This window comes from Echeneis naucrates, chromosome 4 (genome assembly GCF_900963305.1).
Source record: "Echeneis naucrates chromosome 4, fEcheNa1.1, whole genome shotgun sequence".
NCBI lineage: Eukaryota > Metazoa > Chordata > Actinopteri > Carangiformes > Echeneidae > Echeneis > Echeneis naucrates.
Genome location: NC_042514.1, coordinates 6,771,869 through 6,787,392, shown reverse-complemented (window position 1 = coordinate 6,787,392; position 15,524 = coordinate 6,771,869). Strand labels below are relative to the sequence as shown.

The 15,524-nt window shown below is 43.3% G+C and overlaps 1 protein-coding gene across 1 annotated transcript in view; it reads left to right on the top strand.

Moving 5' to 3' along the window:
- sema6bb (sema domain, transmembrane domain (TM), and cytoplasmic domain, (semaphorin) 6Bb) overlaps nt 1–15,098 on the top strand; it is a 110,435-nt gene extending 95,337 nt beyond the window's left edge. The window contains exon 17 of the mRNA XM_029499495.1: nt 13,863–15,098. Within this exon, the coding sequence (XP_029355355.1) occupies nt 13,863–14,770 (908 nt within the window). The 3' untranslated portion in view covers nt 14,771–15,098. The remainder of the gene's footprint in view (nt 1–13,862) is intronic.
- The last annotated feature ends 426 nt before the right edge of the window (nt 15,099–15,524 follow it).

Here is a 15,524-nt window from a genome sequence, read left to right as displayed (position 1 = left end):
CCACCTCCTATCCTCATAACTTTCCCCCCCCACGTATCACTAAACAGTTTCTTATCACTTTGCGTTATCTACATCTTCATTCTGCGACATTCGGTTTCGTCTCAATTCATTGTGAAGAGCGATTAAATGAGTATAACGTTCGTTACGCCGTCGCTAACCAAACACATTTTTGTAATGTCAGCCAACCGCAGTGTGAGATCACTTTAGTTACAGGAGACAATGAGCAAGTCGAGCAAATCTGAAGTCAAGTAAAGTAAAGTGTAGCTAAGGGTATTGCCTTGTGGTTATGCATGGTTCTCTTTGCATTTATTGGAAAACAAAGATCACTCGCACACACACGCACTCCAAATATTAGTATGTAGATACATGCTGGTCTGCTAAGCCTGCTCTGATCAAAGCAGGGGTTGGAAGCACTACGTCTAATTTAGAGTATGTGTTGTGGGAGGGACGCTCTGATGAAAGGGATGAGGTCAGACAAATATCTGGGATCAATTATGTGTGTGTGGGTCTAATGTATGTGTATCAGTGTGAATGGCCTGCACTTTCTCAGAGGCGCTAAGCAGGCCAACTTTGTTGTTGTCGGGTAATTTGTGGAGGTCCAGACATGCATGCTGGGTGAAGTGACGCAGCTGTTCTGGCATCAAGTGGAGCTTGTGTTTCCACCTGCTGAAACTGCGTTTGATTGAAAACACCAGTGCAAAGAGGCGTTTTGAGGCTTTAGTTAGCAGATGTGCAAACACAGCCTTCTTTGAAAAAACTAGTTTTGAGTTTTGCACTTTTGGTTTTGATTTAATCACATCAAAATGATTGATGCGATTAAAGCAGACTCTGTATTTGACTTAGCCATAATGTAATATATATTTTTCTAATGTGTAAGGTCGGGGCTGTCGTACATTAGTAGGAATCCTGTTTTTGTTTCACCTGCAGTCTGACATCAGAGTGATATGGTGTAATACTAATATTTACTCTCAAACTGTGTGGATGCATTTATCATTTATTCAGTTTTATGACACACCAAGAGCAAACAGACAAGATACATAACCTTCACAGCTTTTCTCCCAGATTAATTCTCCACTTCATGAATAGTTTCTGAATGACCAAACCTCCGGGCAACGCTTTTCTGGGGAAGCGAGTTTATCCCTCTCAGCTTGTCGGACTAGCAAATGTAAACACACTTTGAACCTAATGCACACCTAATATCAGATATTAAAAAAAGAAAACATGCAGAAGTAATACTGGTGCAACACTCTGGCTCTTCCTTGTGTCTAGGCAACAATGCAGTTGTGTTGCACAGAGGCATGAAGAACAAGGTTTTGGCAACACAAATAATGTGTGTTAGTGGCCTAAATTCATTTCTTATTTTAGTACCTTCAGGAGGATAAGTAATAGCAATAATGTCAAATAATCTCCAGATTTAAAAATTATCTCAAAATAAATTAAGCTTTTAATGTGTGAGTGTGTGTGAGAAGTTGTGTGTCCTCTAAATTAGTAGGCTCTTTACAGCAGACAGCTCAGTCAGCATGACAAACTGCAGCTCGATTTGTGCTAGATTTAGTTGTAATGATGTTTGAGCAGAACACACTCAGCTGACAGAAACCACCAAACAAACTCTGAACTGCTGGGAGCTTCGTGCGTGCGTGCGTGCGTGCGTGTGTGTGTGTGTGTGTCAGAGGTGAGTGTTCAAATCTGCATGCAATAGGTAATATATCCCATTTCTGTAAACGGGATAATGAGTCAGTTTTGAATTAGGCATCAACAGACCGTATAGGGTGTCAGATCCACTTATAGCAGGTTTTCGTAACGTGTCGATTGGCTGGCTTCGTTTTTTTCCCAGGTTGTGACCCTCGCTGACAGGCAGATCAGTTGCAACATAAACATGGTCTAAATGGCCTGTCAGACCTCGAACTTCTCTCTTTACATTTGCTGTGAGTCTCCAAATTTAAATGGGAAAAAAAAAAAGATTATTGTCTCCAAACCATTTAGCCCTGAAATAGCTTCAGAAATGCCAAGCACCTGAGTCCAAAGTGCTAAACACTCATCTTTTTTTTTTTTCTTTTTTTTCTGTTTATGGCCATTTTGGGGGAAATTGTGTTTGCACAGGCAGTTCATCAGCTAAAATCAACTCTGTTAAATCAGCCATCAAACATCCCTCCGTTGTTCCAGCACAGTACATTCCTCTTTTCCTCCTTTAATAAAAGTAAAGCAGGCTTTTTCATGGTGTGTCCACAACCTCACTGACACACACTTACACATGCATGAACGCGGTCGCACAAATGAATTTGCCACCCGTTTTGCTGTGAACTCACTCTGGTGTAATGACATAGCCAGTGTTGTTGCCACAATGTAGCTACAGATGGAGGCAATTATAGGACTGTGAAAATATTTCCTGAAGTACGGCAGTGTTTTGACTAGTGAGACAGCGGGATGCAATCACTCAGTAATTGAGGTCCGCTGAAACATCAATAAGGCGAAGTGAGATTGAAGATCCCTTGTTGTGCTGTCGTGTTGGAGTGGATGATGGTCACTCCGTGGCTCCGTCTTTCCCCTCTGGTGGTTGTAATGTTCTGAGGAACTTTGTGCAGGAAGGAAAATTTGTTGCCAAATTTACGACTGTGGCCTCAAGTAATAGCTGCGGTTCGGAGAGAGGCCTGCGTCAAGGCTTAAGGAGGCAAGAGCCATAAAGCAGACACAGTTCCAGTTCTTTGTGTTTGCAGGGCAGCTAAAGTACAGGGTCTCCGGTCTGCTCATGATAAATGTGTTGCCCCGTTGTCTGAACCCCGACAGAGCGCCCCAGACAGACAGGAAACACGAAGCAAAGTAAGGGGGTAGTTCGTTTGGTGTTTGATGCGGTCTTCTCTCTCAGACAGGGCGAGAGAGGGCTCTGTAACCTTGACGCCACAGTCATCCTGGCTCCGCCCCCAACTCCCTCCTCTGCCGTCACTCCTGCAAGACAGATACCAAGGGCACACTCAGAAAGAGAGGGAGGGAGTCCAAGGACAGACGAGCAGAGATAGCGGAAGTGCGATGCATAGCCGAGCTGTAACTCACACGTCTCTGGGCCCCGAGGAGTTCCTGAGAGGAGCGAGTTTGATCCCCACAGTGAAGAAATATGAGGACCTGTGCCTTATAACTATTGGCATGTACGATATGAGTGCGTACTTAGGCGAAAAGGCAGGAGAGAGAAAAGCGAAATACTGCGTGGTGTGTGCATTTTTTTTTTAGCGAGCTCTAAGAAGATAAGAATAGCAGCCTCAGCCTCTTGGAAGCTCGGAGAGGTTGCAAAGACTCCTGAAGGGGCTTCAGCTCTTTCATCTGACTTCCTCCTCTGAGTCCTCCCTCTGCTCCTCACATCTCCTTCCCCACAGCGGGAGCCTTAAAAAACACAGAAGGCCCGCTGACCCCTCAGTGAGACACAGGTCTTTGCTGATAGGTGTGTGTGTGTGTGTGTGTACAAAGGGTTGCCATCTTTCAAGGGCTGCTTGAAGTGAGATTTTGGGAGGTGAGGGCTGAGAGTGAAGTTACTTTTAGCTGTTGGTTTTTACTGACTTTCTGCCCCCCAAAAAAACTAAAATAAAAATACAATAAACTTTTAAGAGTTACACATCACATTTGAAAACCAAAACCTCTCCTCTTTTTATTTCCCATCATATCTAAAACGTGTTCCTCCAAGCAATGAACCGATGATTAAAGCCATTTGCAGCAAACAAAAGCCCTGTTGCAACTTTGATAGCTCAGAAAATGCCTCAGGAAAATACAGGGAGATTGAATGCGAATGCTAATGAACTGCAACAGAGGTCAGATTCTGAGTAATTTAAAAAACATGAAGTAAAGTAAACATATAAAAAAAAACAAAAAACAGAGGCCTAGATTTTGAAAAAAATATATTAAAGGTCCTCTTGGACTTGTTTAAAACTATGTAAAGTCGTCTTACATATTAAATATTTGATCTAAGGTGTTTTTTTTCCCCCATAAGAGTAGGATTATAAACACAACTACGCTTCCTCAATGGAAAATCTGGATCAGGCCCTGCTCACTCAGGGCTGACAGGTGAAACAGCAGAGAGCCCCAATTAGATCGGCTGCTGGAACAGACTTCATGTCTGAGCCTCCAGTAAATTTTAGTGAGGAGCTTATTGTGTCCAAGATGTCAGTGCAGTTGGCTAACAGTGTTGGTCTCTGAGCTAATGACAGGATTGGTTTATTATTTTATTATTATTATTATTATTATTACTATAGCTTCACTGCAGTTCCAATATAGAAATGTACATTCAGAGAGCTGACTGTTTATATCACTCATGATACTTTTTTGATAAACATCATGTGGATCCATTAAAAAGTTGATACATTTTTTCCACAGTTTCTGATCATGTTGTTGTCGGTCCTGTCCCATTCACAGTTTTTGATGTTGATCTCGAGGTCACCGTCAGTCCAATCTGATCGAACCAAAACATTTTGAACTTTAAACATGATCATTTGTGACATCTAAACATGTTCTTGTGTTTATTTGGGGCTTGTTTCGTCACAAAAATAAAAATAACTCCTCTAAACTGGAACTTAAAAGGTTTTTACAGTAATCATTTGCATCGAATGAATTTACCTTTAAAATGTATCTCACCAACCACGTTGTTTGCTCAAAAATCCAGAACTTATGTTTTGAACTGACTCAGTGGACGAACGTGCCAACATGCTCATGCTTTAAATCATTCTGCACACTGAAGTTCATCTTTACATCAGTGTTGAGGAACAACAAAGAAAATGCTGATATTTTTTAGCGGTGGGGGAAGAGTTTCATGGCAAAATGCTGAAGTTTTAAAAAACTAACATTTCAGGGGCTTTGACGTGGAAAATGATTGCTGCAGCTTTAATTAAAATACAGAGGCCAGGACCTCGACAAATTACCTGTAAAACACAAATAAAACTGCTGGCCAGCAAAAACTTCATCAAGCAGAACAACATTTAAAAATCCAATTTGGGGAAAAAAAAAAAAAAAAAAAAAAAAAAGCTGTTAAATGAAAATGAACTCTTTCATAATTTCACTGATTACAGCAGAGATAATTCTGTAAAACTTTCAACTAAATAGTACCCAAATTGACTACAGTCTAATAATTACTGAGAAGGTAATGTTTTGTTTCAAAGTGAACAAAGTAAAATTACCATGGGCTCGATTTTGTTTTATAGCATCTCCCAATGAGTCGCATCAACCAACACTGACGGGGGCTGCTAAAGTGTTACTTTTCAACCAGTAACTTAGTTCTCCTGCACATGAGAGCATTGCAAAGACATTTTAGCTTTTGTTTCGCTGTGTTATTATAATTTAAACAATTCGATATATACAAAATCACTCACAAACTCAAAGATGAAATTAACTGTGGAGCTCTAGATCGTTGTTGTTTGTTTCTTTGTTTGTTTGTTTTGCAGAAGGCTTTAAACATGTTTATTTCTGCTGTGAATTTTCACATGGAAGTCTTTGGGGACGGGCTCGCTTTTGGAGCCAGCTTCAAGCGGCCGCGCAAAGGGCTGCAGTTTTCGATGCTTCTGCGTTGGTTTCATTTTTCAGCCTGAAACGCCACACTGCTCGCTCTTTACTCACATTTTCACACAAACGTACACACCAGCAGCTCAGTGACACCAGACGCTGCTGATATTTGGCTGAACTTACAGAGACAAATACACACAACTGATGATGAGTCATGGCCCGGGGCAGCTCTGTGTCCTGTGCTGAGTAATAGTTGCCCTGTAAGCCTGTAAAGGACCTGGAGGTGCAGTTCAGTGCCTCAACAGAGATCCTGCGGTGTGACTTCACATTACTGTAACTACTCTCAAGTCGCACCACTTGGGTTTTTTTTTTTTCGTGTCTATCATTCAGGCTGTAATTGAAAGTGGTGAGTTTCCCTCCTAACTTCCTCCATCCAACAACACATTTCCACCTTTCTGCAACATATCAATAATGCCACACAATTTTTCTTCTGCTGTTCTTTTCCTCCATCAGTCGCACTCTTTCCATCTCGTTCTCTCAATATAGCCCCTTCCCTTTTACACTTTCACTCTGTCTTCATCCTGACTTCCATCAGCGTCTTCCCATCACTTTCACCCCTGAATTTGTCACAGCACCTCAGTATTGATCACCTTAAGCACCCTCTTTTTTCCAGCTCAGCTGACAGGTTTTGAGATGCCGATCAAAGGGGGGCTGAGGATGTGTCCTTGAAGCACGTCCACCTGCGAGGTCTTGGCCCATGTCACAGCCGAGACATTTCATTAAAAGCGGCCTGTGAATTAAGAGAGCACGGGGGCGGGGGTGCAACTTAACAAATGTGCCGAGAGCGGATTCAATCAACCAGCAGATGGCGTGAAGCCCTGACACGAGGCCTGATGGTTTAATCATTCTGTTAAACTTCCATAAATTTGTGTTGGGAACAAGTCCAACGCCACAGTGCTGCGGGGCATTAATATAAAAACAAATTGGCATATGTTTTCAATGAGTGGGCGTAGACTATAGCACTGTGTATAGCTCTGATATGATATGTGGATCCGGCATGTGAGAAAGATTAAGTTAAAATTGCCTGGTTTGTGATTTGGGAAGGAGAGATATGAATCCTCTGGGCGGATCGTTAGACTAATGCTATGCGAACCGGCACTCCAATTTATTGGCCGTGACATGTTTGTGAATATTTATTATTACCCTCCACAATCTGCTTTTGGCTTTGTACCTAAATTAAGGATATCAATTACCCAATGAAAACACCAGCCAACACCCTAACCTGTAAGTCAGGAAGAGAATAAAAACTATATCCTACTAAACCACCTCATACGTTAAGATTCTCTGGAATACACTTTATTCCTTCACCGTATTTACAGTAACTCAGCGCCACCTTTTTTATTATAATTTCTTTTCTTTTTTTTTTTCAGACTGGTTATGGCAGAAACTTAACAGACTCTGCCTTGTAAAGCAGCCTTTTGCTGAAGGCTTACCAGATTTGAAAAACAAGAGCTCCTGATGTAATTGAACCCACAAATTCAATGAGGAATATTTCCTGATAGCAACATGTGTGCAAGGCCATAAAAAAAAATGTCTGTGGGGGTAAAAAGGAAAAAAACAAAAATAAATCCTGTAGCTTTTGATTACACAGCAGCAGGAGGGAGTCAGCTCCCCCTCTGATGATTTTAACACATAGTATTTCCCCAAACCAACTGTGGACTTACTTCATTTACCCCAAGCAGAGATTTTCCTGCAAGCACAAAACTAAGATCGAAACCGATACGATGAGGAAGGAAGACGGTTAAAAATGAAGATGTATCGTTCAGCTGGAAGCATGGGAGTGAGACATGAAGGACAGGAACATATAGGTAACAAGAGAGTCGTGCAGATTTTTAATTATGCAGTCGTTGTGACGAACCTTGATTCTGAGCCAGCGTCAGTCTGATCTGTCCTATTAGACTGATAGCTAATAGGCACAGCTGAAGAGTTGGCTTATTTAGGTGGAGATTTTATGGAATATTAATTGCAAACACATGGCTCCCTCACATAAATGTTTTAACATATTGATCATTGGGGTGCAAAAAGAGCAGGTCGGACTGGTCTGCAGGAACCAAGGTTTTGGGTCGTGGTTTGAAATTTTTTCTATAAGTAATCATATATCCTTATTTTAGCGAATGCAGAACTCTCCTGCAGCTTCCCCGTGCCCAGCGAGCGCTCTTTTGCTGTCAGGGAGGGACTGTATACGGTTTTACAATCATTCCCAAAGTAACCATGGTTTACGAACAAGCAAGGTTTAGTCCAAGTAAGGAGCTCTGCAGCGTTTGTGCTTCTCTTTAAGGGGCTTTCATGCTTTCTCAGTCTCTTGCTATCCTTGCACCACATAGGTGTTAGCTTTACGGCTCACAGCATGAGGTGTCTTCTGTGTTTGTGTGTGAATGAGAGACAGGCAGCGGCAGTGGAAATGGAGTGACTGGGAGGAGAAAAGGACAGCTGAAAAGGGAGAAAGTACTAAAAACAAGAAACAAGATGTTGCCTGCAGTCTTTCGACAGAGGCAAAGGAGAGGAGGATAATAAGAAAAATCACTCAGCCAACGGCGCAGGCAGAGCACTTAGTCACTTATTAACGCACACAGATATTCATACATCATGCACGCTTTTTCACATGATGACCCACATGCTTTGCCACGTGCGCCGCTGTTGTCAGTGTGAAAATAAACACATTAACATGCAGAGAAATGGTGGGTTTGGAAGATGAAAGCCACTCAGATCAGTGGCTGTACACTGACACAGCCGTAACCCATCAAGCTCAGAAGTGTGCGCTTGTGGCATCGACAAGTCCACCGGGATACTGTGAAGTCTCTTTGTTCTGGTTTGATGTGCTGTGTCTCTAATACATGAATTCCAGCTCTCAAACTGCATAAAAGTTCCCCTGGCCGGCTTTTGATTAAGGAACTTATCAAACTGTAGACAGCTTCAGATCGTGAAAGCCAACAGAGTAGTCAAAAGAAGCAAAGAGGTGAGGCACACCTCTTGATGCCACTTGGCTCAACTGGTGACCATTTTATTTAAGAATATTCCTGTTTATTGTGTGATATCTTGGTAGTTCTGGTCATTATCATAATTTCCTACTTTCTCACCTTGTAAAATATCTATTGGTCACTCAGATTTATCTGTAGGGGTCCAGGTTGGGAGCCATTGGAAGAGATGACCATTTATCTTGTTTCTTTGCTTGGCAGGCTTTATTATAGCGATGCCACAGTGTTCCCGGATTTCAGCCATTACTTTGATGAAAGCAGCACTTTCATAACCCACAGAAATCATAGCCAAAACTATGAAAATTACACCCAAGCTGTAATAAACTGTGATTATCTTCTGGATGCATGCGTTTAATCAAGATCATCACCACTGGACAGGGGGTTGAAAATGATCTTCTGCGGCTTCATCTGACTCGCAGTCTTTATCTCACGCACACATGTTTGCAAGGCCACTGTTAAAAGCAACGCCAAACTGTGAGCATGGACTGGAGAGATACACGGTAATCTGCCAGTGCTCTAATCAAGGGAAATGTTTAACAACTGGCATGGAGCTAGCACGGCTTTTCATTAATTTCGTAAACTCACCGGCAGAATAGCGGGAGGGAGGGGGACTTGAAAGCGGATGACTTAAGGGAAAAGTCAGTAGCTGCTACACATCTCACTCAGATTAACAAGGCGACAGTCGTCACGTTTGCCAAGTAACGGAAACATCACTTAGTCGATTTAATATTCAATCTGATTGTGCAGGAACAACCTTGATTTGATTTTTAAGTGTGCAACTAAAGGTTTCTTTACATCTTTTGTGAATTTTTAAGCCACTACGCCGATCATGCTGCCACCCTTGGTGATCAAAGGGGTGGTGGGTAAGAGAGAGATACAGAGAGAGGATTAACAGCTAACAAGAGGATTGGAGGGAGGGAGGGAGGGAGGGAGGGACGACTCAGGATGTGAAAGAGTAGATGACTGTGGGTTAGAAACAAAGGAAATCAAATACCAGAGGAAAATTGAAACTATGTGCGAGTGCTTTTCTGCTTGGATTTGACAGTTAGCTGGTGTGAACACAAATATCTGCATTTGTAGATGTATTTGTATGTGTATGTGTGTACACATATGCACGCCTCCGCTTTCGACAACAGAGGCGTTCCATCTTCTGTGGTACAAAATGGATCTCTCTGCCCAACTCCTTTCCTCTGTCCTTTTCCGTCTCTCTTTCACCTCTTCTCTCTCTTCTGGTTATCCCTTTCTGTCCCGCTCACCTTTTGTTTTAATTTTTTTTTTTATATATATATATCTCATGCTTTCCACCAGTTTTCCTTTTTTTTTTTTTTTTTTTTTTAATCAACCCAAATAAAATCCCTGTCCTCTCCTGTCCTCCTCTCTCTTCTACCGTCCTCTTCTGCCTCTCTTCCCCACTGCTCCACTCCTCTTCCTCTCATTGTTACACTGTAATTGGAGCTGGAAGCCTCAAGACAAGCGGCTCAGTGTGCGTCAGCCTGACAGGCAGCCCTGTTGGCTTCTATTAAGCTTTAATAAGTTGGTGGATTGGAAGACGGAGAGAAGGAGCTGAAGGGAGGAGAAAGTGGGCATGCTGCTGCATCCCCAGTCACCCCTCGGTAGGATGCAGAGAAAACTGTCTGCTGTCACAAAAACACACAGCCCAATCTTTAAACGTCCACCCTTTCATTTTCATTAGTCCGTCCCACTGGCTAAAGATTTTGTTCATGTTGTTTATCCAAGAAAGACAGCTCTGTATGGGGATGAAAGAAATGGACAAAATAATTAGCGTCTGAGTGTCTACGTCAAAGAGAACGAGAGTTGAGGAAGTCTGTCTCTGGTTCTCTCAGCCATAAAAGTACAAACACACAACACACACACACATTTATCAAACCTTCTCCTCTTACGTGAAAATGACAGCAGTATTATTGCACCGTGCTGAGTTTAATCTGAAGTGCCACACAGTAACCCTGGACCACGGTTGAGGTAAATGTTGGAGAAATATGTACAGCCTCTGCAGCTGACTACAGCAAGAGTAATTCCAGCTGTGATGTGTGTGAGACAGATGGGAGATTTGCGGCTTTGCCCAGTTATGTTGCTGCCTTGTTCTGAATTCTTCTGTGGTTGCAGCGCCTCCTTTTTATTTACAAATTTAAGGCTGTGGTTTATTGAAAAAAGATAATAATTCAGCTATGGATCAACTCATTACCTGACTTTCAAATCCCTCCAGTGTGTTTGTGTGTGTGGGTAACCTGTAAATGAACGTGCTGGCACTCTAACCTCCAAATGCCTTTCGTTGTGTCGCATCTGCTGCCCCGATGAACGCCCCCCTTTTTTTAACCAAAGAAAGGACCGATAATGTAATTGAAGCTGGCAGTCATTCCAAACTGAATATTGGCCTGAAACATGAAAATAAATACAGGAGGAGGCAGGGCTATGTTTAGGCTGCTGCAACAAAGATGCCAACGATGTGTTCAAGGAGAAAAGAACTTCCACCGAACAAGTGCCAAATTCAATATAAACACAGAAGAACAGGGGTGCTTAAATACACACAAAAACTACAAGGACGTCTGTGCCGGTTAGCCTGTGTAACCACGAGCTGGCTGTGCGACAGGCTGAAGGAATGAAGTGAGGAAAGACATGTCATCTGATTCCAGTTAGGAGCTGCCGTCTGTTTTAGGAGCAGTCTTCAGACATTGAGCAGTTACACATCCCATTAGATAAAAACTGGCTTCCTAGATAAACATTAATGCACAGTTAAACACTTAAAGATGCATAAGCTTCATGTGGAGACTAACGTAAGTGGGATCTTCAATCCATTATCTGAACCGCTGGAGCCAGTCCCAGTTGGCACTGGACGAGGGCAGAGTACACCGTGGACAGGCCGATATATAGAGACATGTTTATTCACAGTCACATTTGCACCTACGGGCAATTTAGAGTCACCACTTAAGCTAATGTGCATGTCTTTGGACTGTGGACTGAAGGTGGAGTTTCCAGAGAGAGAGTATGCAAACCCCACAAAGGCTCACACACATGCCAGAGGCAATAGTGCTAACCACCACACCACCGAAGCGCCGCTTAGGAGAATGTGAAGTGGGATTTTTTTTTTTATTATTATTATTATTATTATTCTGTTTTGGAAATAGTGGAAAATATTAGCTGGAGCCATATTATTCAAAGATAAATATTCAGAAGCAGTGATGAGAAAATTTCAACAATGAGCAAAGAGCAAGTTCAAATGAAGAGAGCGAAAAAGGAGGTCACGGTATCGACCAAATGAAAAAACTGAATGTAAATACAAATCCAATTTGACCAAATAAGACCAATCACAGTCCACAAAAAAAAAAACGTGATGTCTGGTTCCTTGACAGGATTTTGTGTGCACGTCACATAATTAACAGTGTGTAACTAAGGCCTGTGTGCACATGTGCGTTGAATCTGCGATAAAAGGACTAATTAATGCTGAAAAGGACATTGATTGACCAACAGGTCCAGTTGATAAATGGCAGGTTTCAATCGATGGAAACTGTAAAGCCGTTTTAGAGCAAGGACTTCTATTGATTGATTGTACTGACGACCCATCTTCAGAGGTGTAAGATGAAATTGTAAGCAGCACTGTAGCAACTGATAGGTGAATATTTTCCTAGTGATTTGTTCCCCAAACTCGTTGGAGTACAGTTGTGCTGTGTGCCCTCTCTGCCCTGAAGCTATGTTTGCTGCACAATGAAAAACATCACAGTCTGAATGAGGATAAACACTTACAGTCACTTATTTGCAGGATATCCCTGTACATTTTATACATCATGACCATCAGTTCAAAATTTGCACAAAGCTTTTGTTTGTCTTCAGTGATTAAGTCATCGTAAGTACAAAGAGTTGTTTATGTAGAGCTTCTAAAAATTGTTCTTGTTTTTGTTTTTGAACGTGCTTTGAGCTCTTTTCTGTTGGGTGATCCAAATTGAATATGCCCCCCCCAAAAAAGTAAAATCTAGTTAAATGCAGTGCACTGTGGGTAAGAGTAAAATCTGTTATTGCCTTTTTGAGCGAACCACCCCTTTAATGGACACAAGAACCCCTCCGGCACAGCAGTCCAGCAGTCTTTCACGTGGTTTGAGCCCCCATTCCCCATCTTAATGTCAACGCGTACAGCAGCACACATTATACAAAGCCACGGGCCACATTAATTAACCACCAGGCTGTCTCATAGTGGAGAATTTGCACCATAACCTGCCCCATTTGTTCCCATTAAAAATGAATTTGTCAGACAATAAAAGAATGTTTGTTTAAAAAGAAATGTTGCTCTTCTCTGTATGTTTGTTCTGATTCCTGTTCTTTGTGCAACTCCTTTTATGGGCTGAGTGAAAGTGAGTTAGCAGCTCCCAGTGTCTTTTAATGATATCCATTTATTTCCTGTGAGAAAGGATTTATTTTGCTGTCCTTGTGGAGAAAGTCTTCCCTCTGATGCTATTGGTGTTGTAAATTAACAACTGTTACTATGTTTGTCTAAGGCCCCAAATGTTCAAGTTTGCTTTAGGCAACTTCTAGCGTCTCCCTCTCTCTCCCCCTCCCTGTGTGTAACAGCCTCCTCTTTCCATCATCTACTTTTCTCCAATCTGCTTCCCTTGGCACAATTTCATTGTATTTGTTGGTGTTGGTCCCAGGAGCTCACACAGCAAAGAACAACTTCTCTTCTGGCATTTTCCTAATTGATCCATGGCAGCCCATGCTGTGGTCTAGCTGAATTCACATCTTCAATAATTCATAAACAGTTCTCTCTGAGGGAGTTCATTACACGCTCTTATACCAAAGAAATACAGAAATCTGCTGTCCTATGTGCTGATATTAAACCTCTATAAATGCAGTGTCTTATGCTGATCCTTACATGTGTATTTGAGCTAAACTGAGAACATTCGAATAATTTTTTTAAAGTGGCAGCATGGAAAGCAAGCTCAGGTGTTGACACACAAAAATAATGGAAGTATAGCAGATTGCCATGGTATGAAAACTTTCAATTATTACTGACTATTATTGTCAGGGATGCCGTCTAACCGCATAAACCTAATGTTGTGAAACATGTTCAGGTTGAGAGCTATTCTCAATCAGGAAGACAGTTATTACAGCTATTAAAATCACCATCCACTTTATGTAATGAAGGCAATTAGCCAGCGCTACCTTGGCTGGAACTCATGTAACCATTCCCACCCACAGAGTGGAAAGAGAAAACAGGCCATTTTGTCTTGCCATTTTTCAACTCCCACATGTTTAATACAGGAAATACGGATGCTATTTAGATGGTTCCCACCAGTTGACTGATGGTTGTCTTTGTGTGTATGATTTTTCTCTCTCTCTTTGTAGGAATTCTGCACCAAGAGAGTTTCATGGAGGAGCCTGATGGCCTCGTGTCCGTAAACCTGCTGGTTATGTCTGCTGTGTCAGCCTTCGCAACAGGAGCCATCCTCTCAGGCCTCACCGTCTGCTGGATCATGAGTCACCGACATCGCCATTCCCGTAGCTCCGGAGCCAGTGGTGCCCGTCGCAAAAACGAAAAAGAGCAGAGCATGCTTGGGCATGGCCGCAGCGGGTCGGTAATGAGTGTAACAAGAACCAGTGGCGGTGAGAGGCGCCGTTCACAGGCAGACAATCCCTTTGTCACACCCAACGGTTGGCCTAAAGGAGAGATAGACCCAGGGTTGCTGCCTACTCCAGAGCAGACCCCGTTGCAGCAGAAACGGGCCATGCGTCTCCCAGACACTGACTGGGACCAGAGCCAGACCTTCCTCACCGCTGTGGGGACTCCCTGCCCAAACAACTCCGTTATCTACCTGAGCTCCAAGTTCCTGCATGGAGGTGGAGGGGGCGGAGGGATGGTCCGGATAGAGGATCCTGGGGAGGTCGTGCTGCCCCCGCACACAGAGCGCCAGCGTTACCTGATCCTAGCCACCCAGAGGGGGGAGCATGGTGGCAGCCGTCCCAGCGGCACCCTGAGGAACTCAGCGGGCGAATACATCTACCCCGCCACACCGCAGGACTCGCCCGACCGACGGAGGGTGGTTTCCGCTCCCACTCCCCACGTGGACTATGGGGAGCCTCGCTGGAGTCATGAGGCACTCAACTACAACAGCAACAACGGAGCGCCCTATCACTCCCAACGCCAGGGCCTCATCAGACCAGACATGCACGGGCCCCGAGGGCTGGGAGAACTGGCTGACTTCAGTCATCTTCTAGGGAAGAGCATGGGAGAGCGCACCCCCAGTGGCCAATGAAGCGAAGTACACGAGCCCTGACACCAAACTCTCTGAAAACCCATTCCCTCCAACAGCAAACTGGAATAAATCAACCCCTCTGAGTCACTGTCCTGGTCCAACCTTACCCTTTCTGTCCTCTCTCACTGTCATTCAATGTCCGATGACGTCATGCAGCTGACTGAAGAGAGAGACAGAGCGAAAACAAACAGAGAGTTGAAAAAGAGGAGGGCACTCCTCACATCTGTGCTCCTCTGCTCTTAATCTGAGGAGCGCCCCTCTGCCCTGTTAGTGGTACGACCCACGGAGCATGACTTTGATGCCGCAGGACAAAACACAAGGTAGAGGGAGGGGTGTGAAGGAAGAGGAACCCCCCCCCCCCCCCCCCAAAAAAAAAGGAGTGGAGATTTTTTTTTTTTTTAAGAAACAAGAAAAGATTACATCGCTTGCAGCACCAAATGTGAAAGGTCTCCCTCCACCATTTTGTCCACCGTTTTGACACCATTGAACTTCTTTGAGTGTGAAACTTTGTTAATGCTTTTGTGTTTGTTTGTTTGTTTTTTTGTGCCAGTGGCATCCAGCAGACAACAATGTGCTTTACTTTGGACTTCAGATGAGACTAAAACTGTTGTAGCCGCACCGGGGCAGTTACTGTCAATGAATCATGCAGTGTGTGTGCCTGTGTGTATGTGTGTACGTGTAAGTGTTTGATTGATTGTGTGAATGAGGGTGGCCACAACATCCCCAACCAGTGTCCTGTCATAACTGTGAAAAA